General features: G+C 59.5%; 1 protein-coding gene across 1 annotated transcript; it reads right to left on the bottom strand.

Annotated features, from left to right (window-relative positions):
- Positions 1-491: 491 nt before the first annotated feature.
- On the bottom strand, positions 492-12,194 carry R3HCC1L (R3H domain and coiled-coil containing 1 like). The gene is made up of 7 exons (XM_063163405.1): positions 12,161-12,194; positions 5,805-7,245; positions 1,744-1,919; positions 1,562-1,632; positions 1,353-1,448; positions 1,063-1,203; positions 492-904 (listed from the first exon to the last, which is right to left on the bottom strand). Exons 2-7 carry the CDS (start codon positions 7,230-7,232, stop codon positions 849-851), a joined length of 1,968 nt encoding a protein of 655 aa, XP_063019475.1. The 5' UTR covers positions 7,233-7,245; positions 12,161-12,194; the 3' UTR covers positions 492-848.
- Between the last annotated feature and the right edge of the window lie 5,995 nt (positions 12,195-18,189).

Below are 18,189 nucleotides of genomic sequence, written 5' to 3'. Positions count from 1 at the left end.
CCCTCACCTCCCATGGAAGGCCCCAAAACCTCAGAGTCTGCAGAGCTACAGGGTGGGAGTGCTGGGGCACACAGAGCAGTTTTTCAGGTGCTGAGAGATGATGCAGAGCAGAGCCAAAGGCAGGTCCCAGGTGCCAGCCTCCACCCGGGGGTAGGGCAGGAAGCCCCCAGCCTGCCATGGCTGGCAGCACGGCCACATCAGAGCCCCGTGTGGGGCCGGGAACACGGCCCTGCCCATGCTCTGACAAGGGCCCCGCTGTTCAGGGCTGCAGCTGCTCCGCGGAAGTAAACAGGGCTGCTGCCAGCACATTCCTGCCTGCCGTCCTGCCCGACCCCTCCTGCCTGCACATCCCCCACAGCCGCAGGGGACACCCAGCAGCACCTGGGAGGGGTGGACATCCCCACAGCCCGCGGACCATGCGCAGCTGCCCCCGGCACGCACACCCTGCCCCGGTATGAAGGGAACGGGGAGCCACCACCCAGGCAAGCAAATAAAATAAATGGCATTTATTAGCAAAATAAAGGACAGAAACTCTCAATCACAAGGCCCTTCCAGGTGGCCAGGGCCACCCCACACAGCCCCCCATGCTCTCTGCTGAGCTCCCTGCATCCTGCTGCTGCTCCTGCTGTGGCTGGCAGCCTCGGGGGTTCTGCCCTGGGCAGGGTGGGCAGTGCTGCCTGACAGCAACAGCATCCCCACAGCACCAACCAGCCCTCACGCTGCTCAGCCCTCTCGGTGAAGCAGCCCAGTGCTTTTGGACACAGTGCAGAACGTGTCCCAGCTCTGAGACGCAGAGTGCTCTGCCCGCCTGCAGAGAGGGACATGGGCTCAAAGTGCAGCCTCCTGGCTCAGTCCCGGCCCTCCCAGGCATCCTCCCGCTGCTTGTTCTCCAGGCGCTTCCTCTCTGCAGAGACAAGGGGGTCAGTGCCACACCCCTACCACCCCACCTCCCTGTGGACGTGGCTGGAGCCCACCCTGCTGCAGCCCCCTCTCACCCAGCACCCTGTGAGACAGAGCATGCAAGAGGAAGGCCCCCCTATACTGCAGCCCCTCCAAACTCACCTTGAGCCTCTTGCAGCTTCCTCCGCTCTGCATCTCGCTGGGCTGGTGTCTGCTTGCTCCGTACCCCCAGGGCACCAATCACCAGCCGCCGGGCCAGGACAGCTGATGTTTCAGGGCGCTCCTTGGCTGGCTGCAGGTACTCTGTGAAGATGGGGGACATTAGTGGGGCATTCTGCGAGGGACAGGGCAGCTGTAGAGCCGTGCTGGCTGCCCCAACCCTCCCCAGTTATCAGGATGATGTTGCAGCACAAGCAGGATGGCACAAGCTGGCACAGGGCAGCACCACTCACCAGCAAATGCCCTGGCTTTGGCTTTAGAGGCGCGGGTGCCCTGGGACAGTGGGCGCGTCTTCACCATCAGGTGCTTGGTGCTGAGGGCATCGCGTGCTGCAGGAAGAGAGCAGCATGTCCACGTGCAGGGGCAGCCCCACGCCCAGCATCTGGCTGTGGGAGAGGGATGCCTCCTCTCTGCCCATCCCCAGCTGAACCAGGAGCAGTACCTGTTATGGGGCTGGAGAAGATGCCCAGGGCGTGCGTATCATCCACCCATTTAATATCAAAGCCTTTTTTCCTGCCAAAGAGAGGGAAGGTCAGCGAGGCATGGGCACCTGATGGGCAGCCATGTGGAGCAGAGCCCAGGCAGGGAACCCCAGCACCAGGGACAGAGAGCTGGCAGACTCACTGATAGCTGCAGAAGACACGCATGAGATCCTCGGTGCGGAAATCCGCGGGGAAGTCGTAGATCTCGATGACGTGGGGCAGCTCGTCATCGCTGATGTCTGGAGCAGCAGGTTCCGCCCGATAGTAGTTGAAGCGGGGTGACTGCTGGCTCTCCTGGTGCTTCTCACCCCCTGAGAGCTGCAGCAGCAAGAGAGGCACAGCACTGAGCAACCCATGCCCACCTGCCTCACAGCAGTTCCCAACCCGTGGCAAGTTCTCCCCAGAAAGTTGTCCAGGCCCCTGCACCCACCCCAGCACTGCAGACGGATTCATGGCTTTGAGAATTAGGAGTTACCAACCATGTACTTGCTTTTCTCATTACCAGCATCCCTTCACTTGCCATGCTCAGCGGCCAGGTCAGGGACATGGTAGGAATGGCAGGGATGAAACAGAACATGCAACTCCAAACACACCCCCCTTCCACAGGGATGTGATGACCTGAAATACCTTAGGGGAAAAACAAGGAGCAGGATAGTAACGCCAGGAGGAAAGATTGATGTCTCTATGCTACATGGAAGCACCAGGCTCAGCACGCCCTGGCTGCAGCACATGCACTGGAGCAGCCTATCAGCAGCCCAGATGCCAAGATGAAAAAGGCAGTGCTCCACTGAGGAGCAAGTTCTGTTGGTTAATCACCTGTGCACCTAGACATTTATGTTTTATTTCTCATTTGAATTTGTCTGACTTCACTTTCCAGCTGGCAGTTCTTGTTCTGCCTCTCCGTCGGATTAAAGAACCCTCGGTCCCTGGTCTCCTCCCCATCACAGCACTTAAAAATGTTAATCAAGTCCCTTCTCAATATTCTTATTGATAAAATGGGTTGTGCTCCTTTAGTAACTCACAGTGGGGCACTTTCTCCAGCCCTAAAAGATGATGGCTGTAGAGCTTTTCTACCATGCACGTTTTACAGCCTTTATTTAATAACACAGGCAGCAGCCTCCTGCTGCCACAGCACAAGGGTGCATCCAGCCCCTGTTTCCCTGTGTCCTGCAGCACTGCCAGTGCCAGCTGGTCACCCAGCACCCTCTTCTGCCCAGTGGGCCACCCCGCATCCCTTGCTGAACCCTTGCTTTCCAAACCATGCCGTGCCAGTGGCCAAGGGGATTCACTGTCCTGCCTCAGCTGAGACCCCAGGCCAGGTGCAGTCCAAAGGCACTGACAGCTCCTGGAGCGTGGGGCTGGCGTGATGCCAGGGAATGGGCACATAACTCAGATGGGTTCCCACCCCGATCCCCTAAGCGATCATAGCAGAGCACACCACGACTGCAAGGTTAGAGTCCATAAATCCCAGCCAGCTCAGTCGATAAAAAGTGCTCATTCCGACAATTTTATGGGGAAGATGGATTCACGGCAGGTAAGGGGGTGCTGCCATAGCGGCTGGATGCCGGCGGAGGGTAGAGCTGAGTTATGGAGCTCACGGGAGGAGCCAGCCCTGCCAGCAGAGCCTCCTGCCCTGCCATCACCCCCATGCAGGGCAGCACGTTCATCAGGCACCCTGCGCCTGCTCGGGGAAGCAAGGGAGCCATTCCAGGCAGGATAACGCCCTGCAGTGCTGCTTGAGGGAGCAGAGCACTCAGGGAGTGCCAGGCAGCGGGGAGATGATTAGAGAGGAGGAGCACAGAGTGCCAGAGCAGCCCTTGACCTTCACAAATCACCAAGTGTGGCGAGGCAGGAAGGACAGGAGCCGTCTGGCAGCAGGGCTCAGCCACGCGGCAGGCACGGCTCAACAGGTCCCCAGCACTGCCAGCCCAGCACAGCCCAGCCCAGCACAGCCCAGCCCAGCCCAGCCCAGCACAGCCCAGCCCAGCACAGCCCAGCCCAGCACAGCCCAGCCCAGCACTGCCCAGCCCAGCACTGCCCAGCCCAGCACAGCCCAGCCCAGCACAGCCCAGCCCAGCACTGCCCAGCACAGCACAGCACAGCCCAGCCCAGCCCAGCACTGCCCAGCCCAGCACTGCCCAGCCCAGCACAGCCCAGCCCAGCACAGCCCAGCCCAGCACTGCCCAGCACAGCACAGCCCAGCCCAGCCCAGCACAGCCCAGCACAGCCCAGCCCAGCGCAGCCCAGCCCAGCACAGCACAGCCCAGCCCAGCACTGCCCAGCCCAGCACAGCCCAGCACTGCCCAGCACTGCCAGCACAGCACACAGCATGCCAGCAGCTCCCAGCCATGGGGCACGGCAGCCAGTGGGAGCCACAGTGCGGTCCCCAGCCCTGGCAGGCATCCTAGGGAGGGTACAGATGGATGAGCACTGATGGATGGACAGATAGAAGACAGGGAAAATGATGCCTGTCCATCACATCTCGCTGCCCTCTGAAGACACACTCCTGCCAGAGCAGGTCGGGGGTCTGTGGCTGCTGGCTGACACCACAGCCCTGGGCACGCACGCATCGCGGCCCCGCCATGCCGCACCGCCTGATGGAGAGTCCACAGAGCCCGCAAGGAAACGGGCACAGTGCTTAGTTACTCTGTGTTCAAACTGATTTCTGCTCTGAATTTGTCTGGTTTCAGCTACCAGCCAATGCTGCTCACTACAGTGTTTTTTCCCCTGCTAGATTAAAGAGCCATTCGCTATCAGAAATCTCTCCTCCGCACAGAACGTCATAAATCTTGCTCTCTGCCAGCTCTCTGCATTGCATAAGGATTCGGTTTCGAGGAAGACGTTACTAATTTTCTTGTTCTTTATTTTAATTAACAACAGCTCCATCCTCCCAAGAGCCTGTGCACTCCCCAGGCAGCTACATCCACCTGCTGGGAGCTCAGAGGGCTCAGGAAGCATGAGGTGCCATGAATCTGCAGGGGACAAAGATGGCAACTTTTGATAAATCCCTATTTCAGGTTCTTTCTCACCCATTTTGGGAAGCTCCCTGGAAAGCTCAAACTTGTCTCAGAGCTTGTGCATAGGGGAGCCAATACAGATAGTCCTTGGAGTGAGAGCCTGTACTGCACAGCACAATCCTGCTCACAGCATCCTGTGGTTGCACCTTCCCTGATCTTCCTCCCCTGAGGACAAAGCCATGCCCATGGCACCAGCCCACAGAAAGCCAGTACCACCTGCACCAGCTGTCTCAGAACACCAGTGCTGTCCTCCTCACACCAGCACTCACCACAATCTCCAGTCTGGAGGGCGAGGGACAGTGGCTCAGGGGAGCACAGCCACACAAGGATGGGAATACCCCATGTCCACATCCCCCAAATGCAAGCCCTCTGTGTCTCACTGTCTCAGCACTGTGCCAGGCTCCAAGAGGACACATCAGCCCAAGCAAGGCCTTGCAGACAAGGTGGGATCTGTGCCCTTCAGTAAGGTGCTCTTGAGTTAACCTGATCCCTTCATACACGCTGTTATCAAGGCACCACCCACCACCTCACACCCTGCTTCCAGCCAGGGGTAGGCAGACGCTGGATGTAACAATATCAATGTTGTTTGTTATTTCAGGAAAATTACCAGTTTGACGCTACTATTTAAAATGCAATAGGGGATATCCAGCCTTGCTGCAGGAACTGAGCTTTCCTTGTGAATGGTGTGGGTCCTGGCACCAAGCAGCCAAGTGCAGTAAATTCAGCAGCATGTGTGCAGGAGGGAATGGCAATGAGCCACAGCTGATTAAGAAGCCACAGTTTCGAGGAAACATCCTGTTGCTGTTTCAATGGGATCCCATACATCTCAGCCCGTTTCTTTATCACCAGCCCTGGTTTCATGAGGGTGCAGTTGCAGTTTACATTTCAGCAGGTTTTACTGGGCACACTTAATGTACTACAGAGGGGCAATCACCCCAACCTTCCCCAGCAATGCTGGATGGGATGGGACAGGTGGGAACACGGAGATCCCAGGTGTTTTGGGAGCACAGGGGAAGGCTGGCTCTAAGAGCAGGCAGCACAGCCAGCTAGGCTGGCCATGCCCTGGGTGCAGCCCACCCACCCCATGCACTCACCCCAGAGAACACAGGAACACATCCCCCTCATCCCAGCGGGCACCAGCCACCGACCCTGCCAACCCCCACAAACCCTGGCTAGCAGGGAGTACCTCCTCCAGCAGCCGTGGGTCCAGGCAGTCCCCATCATCGTTGAACAGCACATCCCAGCTCTCCTCAGCACCTGGGCTGGTCTGGCTCAGGGTTTCAGCACTGGCACTGCTCTGTCCTTCCGTAGGGGAGCTGCTGTGGAGACCTCTCTCTTCTTTCTCAGCCTCCTGGTGCTTCTGCAGCGAGCCCACATCCTCATCTGGCTTTGCCAGCTCCTTGGCCCAGGATGCAGGTGAGATCCTCTCCATGCCATGGCACAGCTGCTCTAGGGGCACTGGAGGCTCACAGCTTTCCAGAGGTGCTCCCTCCCACGGGCTGCTCTCAGATCCAGCACTGCTATCTGTGCAGGCACAAGTGCTGCCTGCTTCCACTACAGCAGGCACCCGGTCACCCTCCCCTCTGGGACCCCCAGCACCAGCAGTGCTCTCCTCCATGGCAGGCTGGGATGGGCTGCCCATGCCCTGCTGTGGGGTGCTCCCCGCTGGGAGCACTGGAACATCGCCCATGCTGCCCCCCAGGAACACAGGCTCACAGCTGGCTCCTGGTGCATGCAAGGTGCTCTCCCCAGGAACCTCAGCTCTGCCTCCCCACGTCTCCTCTGCCTCTGGCACCCCAGTGGCACAACCCTCGCTCTGCTCTGCCAGGAGAGACCTCTGCTCATCCCTCCCCTCCTCCCTCTCCTCCTCCCTCTCCCCCTCGCAGGCTTTCAGACCCACTGTCTCCCCCACCACCTGGGGCACCCTGCCATGGCTGCTCACCCCTGCTGACTGCAGGACAGCCTCTCCCAGGCTTTGGGAGAGGTTCTCAGCTGGATCTGGGGTGCTGTCCCCCAAGTGCTCCGACATGCTACTCAGGCCTGTCTGACAAACCAGTGTTGGGCTAGCAGTGGGTGTTGGGCTAGCAGGGTCATCCCCAGGCTCAGGGGGAGCCTTTACAGCCTCAGCCTGGGCATTCAGTGTGGATGGAGGGTCAGGCTCAGTCCTTATCACCCTGTGGTTGTGGCTGAGCTCTGCAGGTTCCTCGTGAGATGCTTTGTCCTGCCTGTCCCTGTGCTGAGCAACAGCTGGATCTGGGCATGGCTCACACACGCTGGGCGACGCCTCCAGGCTTTCCAGTGCAACAGGGCAGCTGCCTCTCGTCCTATGGCTGTGCCTGGCAGAGGCTGCCCGCAGCTCCTTTGGGCCGGCATCCACCTTGCTCTCCTTCCTCGCCGCCCTGCCAGCCTGTGTCCTGGCTCGGGGGCTCGGCCTGTGCCCCTCGCCGCCGGCCGGGTCCTGCAGCAGCCGGTGGTTCTGGGGCTCGCGGCGGTGCCCGGCCCCCCGCGCGTCCCCTGCCGCTCGCGCCTCTCGCTCCCGCCGCGCTTTGGGCACGTAGAGCGCCATGTCGGGCTTCCTGCGGCGCGCCCGGCCGCCCTCGGCCTCCTGCTGCATGGTGCCACCGTGCCTGCAAGAGAGAACAGCGTCACTGTCCTGCCCGCGGCCCAGCAGCCCCAGGCCGAGAGCACGGGGGGAGCCCCTGCCCAGGTCACTGGGTCGGGGTCCCAGCGCCCACCCTGCTCCTCCTCAACTGGCACACAGTGATCGATTGTGCAGCCCCAACACAGCCCCACAGCAGCGTATCTGCAGACAGGGTTTGGGGCCCGGAGCACCCCACAGCCCTACAGCCTTTGGCTTGGAGGAAGCAGGGAAATCCTGACAGAACCACTGGCCCAGCTCCAGCAGCTGCTACCTGGGACCCTCAAGCCCAAGGGACCAGTGTCTGCAGCTGAAGCAGAACACCGAGACCACGCACTACTCAGCCATCAAAAACCACAGAGAAGCCTGAGGCAGCCACAGAACAACAGAAAGCAAACCCCGGCACAGGTATACCCTGGCACAAGACCATGGCATGATGCAGCCCTGCTCACCTGCTGCCCCATCCCAACAGAGATTTATTTTTCATCATCTTTGGCAGAAGCAGGCACACCACAAGCGGCCAGACCCCCTGCCCCATAAATATGCATCAGACAGGGTTTATGGAGACGGATGGTGCAGGGGGCTGCACTGTGGTTGAGGGGAAGGCAGAGTGGGGCTGGGCTGGGGCCCCATGATTAATCACTGCCCACTCCGTTTAGGGGGATTCATCACAGGCCGCTGTCAGGTAAATCACTGGAAAAACACCTCTTCAGTAATTAATGTGAAGTGACGGATGGACAGCCCCTGGGCCCATTAATCTGGACCATCAGCGCCGACCGAGATTATGAATGTCAGGATGCATAAACTGCCGGCAGATCAATAGGGCCAGGAACCCATCCAAGGCTCTCATTTCCGAGGCACCTCCGGTGCATTAGGCTCCCCTGCACACAGCCCCTGACCGAGGCGCGAACGCTCCCCGTGGCCCCGCACCAACAGCAGCACTGGTGCCAGCAAGGCGAGGGGAGGCCAACCACGGCTGGAAAGTGGCTGGGGCTGCCCACGCCACACAGCATCATCCCCTCTGTGATGGATGGACAGACCTTTGCCTTGGCATGACGGATGAGTCTCTCTGGCTCTCTGGAAACCACTGGAAAAGCCCAGCAGGGCACTACCCTCAGCACGACCGCAGTGCCTGTGCCTGCACCTCATGCTGCAAAGGTGGGCAGGAACAGGAGGTGCAGGAACAGGTGCTGTGGTGATGCTGAGCACCATCCCAGGGCTGCCCCAACCATTTTTCTGTCTCCGTAGTTCTTGTCATTTTTCCCCCCCTCTTTGATACACTAATTTTGCTGGCAGAACGATCCCCTTTATCTTTATCGACCGCAAGAAAGGAATGTATCCTACAAACCTTCCAAGGACTGGATTAGTCATTTTTCAAAACTGAGGCATTATACATTTTCTCACCAAGTGGCAGCCTGAGTGCCAAAGGGGAGGGGCACTGGAAGCCCCCCTGGCACCACCATTTCCAACCACAGATAGCTTCCAACTGCACTGAAGCATGTTCTGCTGAAGGACTCTTCCCAGCCAAGCCCAAGAGTCGCAGGCCATGGCTCATTGCTGAAGGTCTTGTGGGGGTCAGTGATCTCTCCAGGCTCTCCTTCCCGACAATTCCCAGCACCGGGAGCAACCAGAAGCAGCATTGCTCCATGCAGATCCCATGTCAGCTCCAAGAGCCTTTGCACACAGGATTTATGGGCTCCTCAAAAACCTGCCATTCACCTTGCCTCACCCTCCAAAGCAGATGGTGCAGCATTAGCCAGACGGCTGGTGCTGGGAGCATCCTCTCCCTGCACAGCTTTGCCTCTGCCTGCCACACACTGCTGGGGAAGAGCTGCTTCCTGCAGCCTGGGAAGAGGCACGGCAGGGTGGTAGATGACCCACACTGGCAGGGATGCTGCAGAGCTTTGTTTTTTCCCCACAGGGCAGCACAGCCCCTGCCCCCAGCCTATCAAACACTTCATCAATGCCACAGCCACGGGTCAGCACCAACTAATTTCATGCTCTGGGAGGCAGAGCAATGGCCCTGGCTTTGGGTCTCATTCACACTACACTAGGCAGGGTAACCCTACCACTTCCAGAGTCTGGGACCAAGCCTGCCCCACAAAGACGGGCAGCAATGAGCAGTGCATCCCCAAAAAGGCCTGTGCTGCCCCAGATGCTGTCTTGTTTCATGGACCTGCCTAGCAAAACAACTCAGCACTCTGGCACCAAGCAGGGAAAGGCCATGACACCATGGCAAAAGCGGTGATGGGAGTGCTGCCCAGCTGTCTGCCATGTAAAGCCCACCAGCCCAGCACAACACAGCCCAGCATGGCCAGGAGGGTGCTGGATCATCAGCCAGGAGGCAGCCAGAGCTCCCTGAAGGCGCAGGCTCCTCTCACACTGCTCCCAGGAACACAACAATCTGCTCATGGGGAGCCTGTGCTCATGGTATGCACTGGTGAGGTCTCAGCGAGCTGCCCGCTCAGGTGCCAGCCTGTGCTTCTCCTCTATCGAACATCAGCAGCACACAGGGCAGCATCTTCTCCCTGACTTCTCCCCCTGTCCTGTCAAGGGAAGGACCCCACAAACAAGAGCAGGCCAGCCAAGAGCATGGGAACAGGCAGGGATGCTGCTGGGCTGTGGTGCTCATGTGGAACATGGCAGCTCCTGGAGAAGTCCCAGTGCCACACAGCACCCTCTCAGCAGGCTGCTGCATTTCCTGGCAGGCAGCTGTATTTTTAGCCTTCGAGGTTTCTAATTCCACTCAATCCATATTCCCATCGATAGAGCAGATAACCTTAAAGCCTTGGCAGTGAACAGGGATGGCAACAGTGGGGGACCAGGAGCCTTGGGGGGCCTCACGCAGCCTTGGCATGCAGCTCGCACACCACAATGTCACTCTTTACAGCCTGCAGCAGATTGGGCTCTTTGAAGGGGAAAAAACTAACAAGATGAATAAAAAGGCAGGTACAAGGAGATTCTAAACAGCTCCACTGGGGAACCTCACACTTGCAGGACTCATCCCATGCCAGGCACGTGCCATGGCACACTTACCAACTGCACAACCAGCCCCTGGCAGCCCAGGCAAGGACTGTCAGAGGTTTTGGCTGCCCTGCACCTCTCCTGCTCTCAGCAGGGCTCCAGCCCAGGCCACCTGGCTCAACAGCAGCAACAGGGCCAGGAAAGGACCTGGATACCTGGTGGAGACAGAAGAAAGGCATAAACACAGCCACTGGCACAGGGCAAAGCAAAGCATTCAAGGAGCAAAGAGCTGCATCCGTGGCTTTTTAAGGCGTCCTGTCCCCTGCTGCCAGGAGAAAGAGCTCTCCAGCAGCCACACAACACTGGCTGTGTGAGGAGGTGGCAAAAGCATCAAAGGCACTGAGATTTCAATCGTGCCTTTCACTTGCAATACTCTTAGGAGACACCTGGAATAGATGCTCTTAGGAGATACCTGGAAGAAGAGAAGGGGAACATTCCAGACAGGAAGATGATTTGAAAGTCAATAGTGTCCCCTCACAGCTGCAGGGGGGCATGGGAGAGGGAAGGGACAACAAACCAGCAGAAGGAGTTAACAGCCAGAATGCTAAGGGGAATACAAAGGACTTTACAAATATAACCAGGCAGAATCAGCACAAAAGTGAAAAGGTCTATTAATAAACAAGGAGGGAGAGAAAATTAATGATGTCTCAAAAATAAAGATGACTCAAAAGGGAAAAATCACTGTTTTTAAACAGAAAAATGCAAATGAGGCAGAGGCCTTGCAAAAACAGCTGCAGCAAAAGCAAAAACAGCATGTCCACACAGACACAGTCACCTGGCCAGCCTGGCCAGTGCAGAGATGAACCTATTAACCTGCTGACACACAGTGCCAAGGAGAAACCAGGGCCTGAGCAATGGGTACAGCCAACAAGGCACTGATTTTCTCTGCAAGAAAGGACAACACAGCCAGAGCTGAGAACAGGACAAACCCTGTTCCTATCCCCAGTGCAGAACAAAACTGGCAGTTAAAGGAGCCAGCATACCTGCACAATGAATGATGGACACTGGCTTGCCCAGAGCTATTTCAGAAGAATCACTGGGCAAAGCTTTTTGGTGAGGCAAGCAAGAGCCAACTTAGCTGAACTTCAGGGTCCTGTTTTACAGCATCTATAATGAATTGTCATTAGATGATACTGAGCAGTGAGCTGTTGTAAACACCATACGGAGAAGACACCGTTGAAAGGATCCAAGAAGGAAACAAAGCAAGACCTAGCCTGGGAAAATGAAGTTAAAATAACCCAAAGTCGCTACCCAGGGAGCAAGAGCAGCCTGAAAAGCAAGACCCTTCAGTGCACTTACACCAGGAAGCAAGTGACTGGGATGGCCACCCTAAAATGTGCAAGAGGCGTATCTGGTCACCAGCATCGTGCCATGGGCCACAGCAGGCAGCACACAGAACCACAGGCGGTGTGAAGGATACACGAGGACGCCAGGGCCTGCAGGCAGCCCTGAAAGGCAGTGTCCAGCACGTGTGAGCAGCAGACACCTGTTTTACACGGCACGGCAGAGTGGCGCACCCAGGAACCCGTGCAGCTCCCCTGCACCCAAGGGCTGACACACGGCCCTGTGACTGTGCTGGGAGAGCTATGGGCTCTGCAGCGTGCCCTTATCCGGCATCCCGGGGGTGCCTACCGGCCGACTGGGGAGGGCGGGCTTCAGGCGGGGATCAGCGCTTGGACAGGGCGAGGGGAGCAGGGCTGGGGACACGGAAGGGACAGGGGATAAGGATCAAGGCTGGGACACCAGGGTGAGGGAGAGCGCGGCAGCGCCGGGAGCGGGCAGGGTGCGCACCCCGGGCCGCTGTGCCCCGGTACCGAGCGCCCCGCCGTGCCGGGCCGTGCTGGGCCGCGCCGGGCCGCCCGCCAGGCCGCCGCCGTTACCCGTGGCCGCGCCAGGTCCCCCGTCGCTCCGCGCCGCGCCGCCGCTTCCGCCGCGCCGAGCCCGCCCCGCCGAGGGGAGCGCCGGGACCTGTAGTGCGGCACCGGCAGCGCGGCCCTGCGCCCGCCCCGCCCCGCCCCGCCCCGCCGCCGCTCCTCCCCGCGGCCCCGGGCACACGGGCACGCGGGCCGGTACCGCCGCTCCTCCCCGCGGCCCCGGGCACACGGGCACACGGGCCGGTACCGCCGCTCCTCCCCGCGGCTGTGGGCGCTCGGGCCGGTATCGCCGCCGCTCCTCCCCGAGGCCCCGGGCACACGGGCCGGTACCGCCGCTCCTCCCCGCGGCCGTGGGCACTCGGGCCGGTACCGCCGCTCCTTCCAGCGGCTGTGGGAACTCGGGCCGGTACCGCCGCCGCCGGGGCGCACCGTGCTCTGCTCGGCACTACGGGCGGCCACGGTGCCGCGGCGGGCCGTCCTACCCCGGCAGCAGCCGGCAGCCGCAGGAAGGAGGCTCCGTGGCTGGGATGGTGGGTCACACAGCGGGCGGGAGCCGTGGTGCTCGCTGTGACCGGGCGGGCAGACGTGGGGACACCGCGCTACGAAGGCTTCGGGCAAGCCGGTGCGGCCGCCCTGGTTAGTTTGGCCGATGGGCAGCGAGTCTCTGCCCGCTCCCCGCTCCAGGAGCTCCTTGCTACCGAGCCGAAGCTCTCCGATGCGGTTTCCGTCCGGCTGGATCCCAGCCAGCTTCATGGGGGGGTACCGGAGGTGCCCCGGGAATGTCCCATGGCGTGCACGCTGCTGCCCGTGCGGGACCGGGCAGCCGGGAGCCGGAGCGGCTTCTGCAGCTCCCCCTGGACTGAAGCTGCCGAGGGACAGGGGAACGGTCACGGGCCACCCTGGCAAGGTGCCACCGAGGCATCGCACGCAGCATCCCTGAATGGGGCTGTGCCAAGCACCTTATCCCTCCTTAGGTGCAGTAATAAGGCTGGGACTGCTGATGCCTGAGGTCTGGGATACCCTGAAGTACTCGGACCTTCCTGAGTGCCCCGGGGTGGGTCCCAGTACAGCCCCAGGGGCTCAGACCAGGACAGGTCCAGTCATCCCGCCTCAGACAGGTGCCCCTGCTCAGGGCAAGGAAAGCTCACGTCAGGCAGGGCCACGCAGCATCCCCTGGGAGCGGCCCCTCTCCCAGCCTCATGTGGCACACAGGGGACCATGTTCCCTCTCACAGGTAATCGATGGCAGCAGATCCTGATCGCTTTCATTATTATTATTTTCTTATGCATGTGCGCACAGGAGATTTATCGCCAGCTATGGAGGCAAAATCAATTATTCATGTTATAAATTAGAAAATGATTTATGTTTGTGGGAGGCCAAGCAGTGTGGAGCCCCTGGCCACGTGGGAGCTGGGTTTGTCTGGGAATGGCACCAGACAGCCCCTGCCAGCACTTACCTGGTTTCTCCATCCCTTCTGTTCCTTGGGTGCCCCACCCAGGGATTGCCCCCATCTTGTCACAGGGTGACCCAAGGATGGTGACCTGCAGGCAGCATCCAGCCTCTCCCACCCTGTAAATCCGTGTGTGAGAGCACGAGGAAGGTTGGGGACAGCCATGGCCCGGTCACCCTGGCCAGTGCAACAGAATGATGCTCCACAGCAGTTTCCATGGCAGCCGTAAAACAGTCCAAGCACTGCAAGGTGTGGGCTGCAGAAGGACCCCCTTCTTTTTGTCCACTAGAAACAGAATCTCATGTCCTCTCCAGCCTCAGCCACTGTGTCTGTGCTTCTGCTTCCCTCAAAGGACACTGTGTACCCTCCAGATTGCCACCCATGTGGACAGAGACCCACTGTGCCACTAACACCCCTATGCTCCCCAGGAAAGGGCAAATGGGTCAGGGCATCCCACCTGAACTGGTCCCTGAGCTACCCCAGAATAGTACTGTAGGGTTTGGCTTGACTATGGCTCAGCTTCTCCTGGGCTAGAGTGGTCTGAGGGGTCCTGGGAGTCTTGCCAGGCATGGAAATCCCACTCCCTAAAGGCTGAGTGGCTCTTAGTTCTGCATAGAGCAGGGTGGCACTGGGCTCCCACTGCTCCCAGTTTTGGGACAGGGGTCACCTGTTGCTGCCTGCTCTGCCCCCAGCCCGGCCATGCTGGTGGGAGCTCCAGTATCCCATCAGTGGTCCCAGTACCTCGGTCCAAAACCCACTGTCCATGCTGTGTACCCAGCGGAGTGAATGCCGGGAACCAGCAGCCACTCTCTGCTGATAGCTGGGATTGTTCTTGCTTCTGAAGAGTCTTGATCTAAAGCTGCCATGTCTGTGCCTCCCAGGGGACGGCACAGCAAGCCAGGAGCTGCTGCCTGGCTCTCCTTGTCTGTTTATCTGCAGCTGCATCAGCTGGGGCCATGGGGAGGCACAGGCTGAAAGGAGCAGTGCAGGAGAGAACGGAGCTGTTGGCAGCCCCAGATCGGGGGCTGATCTCAAGTGAGCTCTGCATACAGCTCCTGTTTGCACAGCATCGACTGGCTTGAGCCCTGGCCCTTGGAATGGAAAGGACAGCATGGGGCAACCTCAGCTCTCCCTGACCTCCTTTCTCTGTGAGCCTGGAGCCTCTTCCCAGCCCCCAGAGAGCCTGCCAATTCCTGTGACTCCCGGGACTCTCGAGGAGCTGAGAACTTGCGGGCTCAACATGCTCTGGAGGTCTCAGAGGGGGCAGGGCAGGGCTGCTCCTCCCTGGCTCCTTGCCAGGGTTTGAGCAGGAGGAACATGGACAACCAGGCATACCAGGCATGGTCCGGGGACAGGGAACCACCTTGTCCACAACCAAGGCTGTTGCATCCATGTCAGACCCCAGCCAGTCCTGGGGACGCTCTGGGTCCACACATGGGCGTAGAGGGGTCCCTGGTTGCTCTGCTCTAGTCCTAAAGGACCCAGACAACCCAAGCAGTTCAGAGAACTGCTACCTGGAGCCCCACCAAGCTGTGGGCAGACAGGGAATGAATGAACCACCTTCTGGGGCTGAGCATTGCCTCGAGCACCTTGCAGCGCCCTGGTCCCAGGGAGCACAGGGCTGGCCCGTGCTCGTGTGAGCATCCCTCTGATTTATTGCTGCAGAGCAAATGCTTACAGAGTGCTTCTGGCAGAGAAAAGCTCTGGGGAACCGCAAGACGTGTGCAGGAACAACAGGGGAATCGGCTGTCAGCTCCAGGGGCAGGCAGAGCACCCCAGCCCTGGGTCCCTCTCCCGTGCCTGGCCAGGGAAGGAGCTCAGCCTGTGGGGAGGGGACTGCAGAGAGCTCGGGGCTGGGGTGGTTCGGATCTGCTTTGCATTATCGCACACAGCCCCTGGGGCTCGGCGGCTGTGACGGCGCTGTGCAGTGCAGGGCAGGGCGCTGCGGGCAGGGAATCGGCGCGGCCCGAGCGCTGTGGGCTGCTGTGCAGGGGGAGCCGCGCTCTCCTGCTCCTGGTTCTCCCGCACATCGACAATGAATAGGCACAGGAGGCAGCGCTTGTGCTGCAGGAATCAATACTGCTCCAGGAGCGGCCTGGGTGCTCCTCCCTGCGCTCCCGTGGGAGCCATCCCCAGCGTCTCTCCCACAGCTGCCGCTGCAGCCTCCTTCGCTGTTGCCTGGCTCTCCAGCACTGAGCAGGACCCTGCAGCACAGGGGTGACAGCACCGGGGCTGGGGAGCTTGCTAACCTGGATAGCCTGGATAGCCTGGCTCCTTTTGGAGAGGGGGGAATACAAGGGGGAGGCCTCTTGTGATGGATCCAGGTTTTATGTTGACTCCAGTTGGCTCCCATCAGCACTGCCACAGCCCGCTCTGCCAGTCCCTAGAAGGTACCAGAGTGCCCTGGCTGGCTCTGGTAGGCACAATGCTGCCAGGAGGTGATTTCTGCGCAGCAGTGTTCAGGGATGTTTCAACCTGAAGCAACTCCCAATCTCACCCAGCGCTGGCTGTGGCAGAGCTGCTGCATCCAGTGCCAGCCCTGCCCCATGGGAAGGAACTCCACTGCTTTTGATAAGCTTTAATTGATTCATCAATGGGATCCACTTGGAGCTGATAAATCTTTCAGGAGTCCTGGCAGAGGAGGCTGAGCCGTGCAGGCTGGGTATTCCCCTGCCTCCTTGCAGCTGCACGGCTTCTCTGAAGCAGCTGGCTGCCCCAAGTGTTTCCTGCCAGCCCCAGCTGGCTGCAAGCAGCACCCCAGTTCCCCCTCAGCCTGTTTGCTCTTTCCCAGCCAGGGATGCTGTCTGGGAGGGCTGAGCACAGTCTGATGCCTCCACCCTGCTGATGTCCCTTGGCCAGGGAGCCCCATCCCAGTGCTTCTGGGGAGGGACAAAATTGTCCTTGGCTGAGAAGAGCTAATGGTTCTTCACTCCATCACAGCCCCAGCCAGGTCTTTCCTCTGTCTTCCTGTCCCCTCTCCTGGCATGGGACAGGACAGTCCCCAGGCTGGGCACTGCTACTGGTGCATCTCCACACCAGACATGGCTCTGGGATCCCACGGGGACAAGTCCAGCTCGTCCCATAGGGCCCCGTCCTGCAGGGGGTGGTGGAAGGCTCTGACTCCCCCACGCTGTGTCCCAGCAGGTAGGAGGGAAGCAGGGACAGGGACTGCGAGCAGGAGGCAAGCACAGGCGGATCCGGTTACAGGCAGCACGGGGCAGAGAGATAGGCAGAGAACAGCAATGCAGCAAAAAGGGCTTTTAGTGATAATAAATAATTAACATTTCTAATGATGTCCCGGCGACAGGAAGAGTCCAAGCGGGGACCCGGGGGCACTGTGCACGGTGACAGGAGAGGCTGGGGACCGTGAGGGGTCCAGGGAGGCTGTGCAGAGACAGGGGCTGGGCTGTGAGAGAGCTGCAGGGCTGGGGGTCCCAGGGCAGGGGCAAGGCACCCCTGGAGACCCCCTGGGTGAGCAGTGCCTGGGATCCAGCATTCACACCCTGCTGCTGCCGCCAAGGATGTGGGAAACCTGTGAGGAACAGGATTGGATTAAACTGGAAGGAGACCAGATTAAACAAATTTGGGGGTTAACCTGACTTTGGTGATGGTAATGCCTTCCCATGGTTTGCCGTGCCCAGGGAGCACCTGAGAGGGATTCCTGCTGGCAGCAGGAGGGGACTGGGGAGGGGTGCTGGGGGAAGAAGCTCACAGGGAGCCACTGGGATGGGAGACGGTCACCAGTTCACTGCCAGCCGTGGCACAAAGAGACCCCACGCTGAAAGGTGTCCAGGGCACACGGGAGCAGTGTGATGGTCTGGGGTGCAGACCAGAGAGAAAGGAGGTCTGTGGGCAAGACAGGAGATCAGACACTGTGGGACAATGGCAGGGAGGGGACAGCAGGGACAAGAGGGATCAAGCAAGTGGCCATCTGAGCATGGGAGTCCATCACCGTGAGCCACCACACAATGGGCACGCAGACATGGGAGAGGCAAAGCAATCCTAGGAGGAACCAGGAAGGCATTTCTGGCAGGACTGGGCACTTGCTTTCATGCCTGCCTGGGCCCAAGGGACCTGCCTGTGCTGGAATCAGCCTGGAAGAGGAGCAGAGGTACCATGGGGCTGCCAGAGAGGCAGAGCCCAGGAGACCCGTGAAGGGAGGACAGCGACTCGTGCCCAGCACAGCGCAGGCTGTGGGGAAATGGAGTGCTCACTATAAATACATCAGCAGGGTAAACGCCAGGGAGGAGGTGAGCTATTTCAGCTAAAAGACAACATTAGCACAGGAACAACTGGGGATAAATTATCCATGAATACATTTACAGTGGAAATTAGACCCTCGGAGCAGGGATGTCCCAGCACAGCCCCTCCAGAGAAAAAAGCAGTGCCAGGCAAGAGCCAGCATTGACTTGGCAGCCAAGGGACGCACAGCGTGTTGTGATGGCAGTGTGAGCCCTCTCCTTGTGTCAAAAAGCAGCAGGGGTATATGATGGGATGTTTGCACATCACTGCATGCACGTGTGAGTGCAGGTGTGTGTGTGTGCATGGTCTGCACCCACATTTGGGTGGCACACTGAGTGCTCAC

This window comes from Melospiza melodia, chromosome 9 (assembly GCF_035770615.1).
Source record: "Melospiza melodia melodia isolate bMelMel2 chromosome 9, bMelMel2.pri, whole genome shotgun sequence".
Classification (NCBI taxonomy): domain Eukaryota; kingdom Metazoa; phylum Chordata; class Aves; order Passeriformes; family Passerellidae; genus Melospiza; species Melospiza melodia.
The sequence above is the reverse complement of the archived record's forward strand: the minus strand, read 5'-3'. Positions and strand labels throughout refer to the sequence as shown.

Excerpts from the sequence above, each read along its gene's own strand:
- R3HCC1L (XM_063163405.1), bottom strand. The coding sequence starts at position 7,232 with ATGCAGCAGGAGGCCGAGGGCGGCCGGGCGCGCCGCAGGAAGCCCGAC. Across the intron at positions 1,920-5,804 it reads ACCCACGGCTGCTGGAGGAG|CTCTCAGGGGGTGAGAAGCA; the intron begins GTACTCCCTGCT and ends TTGCTGCTGCAG. Across the intron at positions 905-1,062 it reads GAAGCTGCAAGAGGCTCAAG|AGAGGAAGCGCCTGGAGAAC; the intron begins GTGAGTTTGGAG and ends TTGTCTCTGCAG.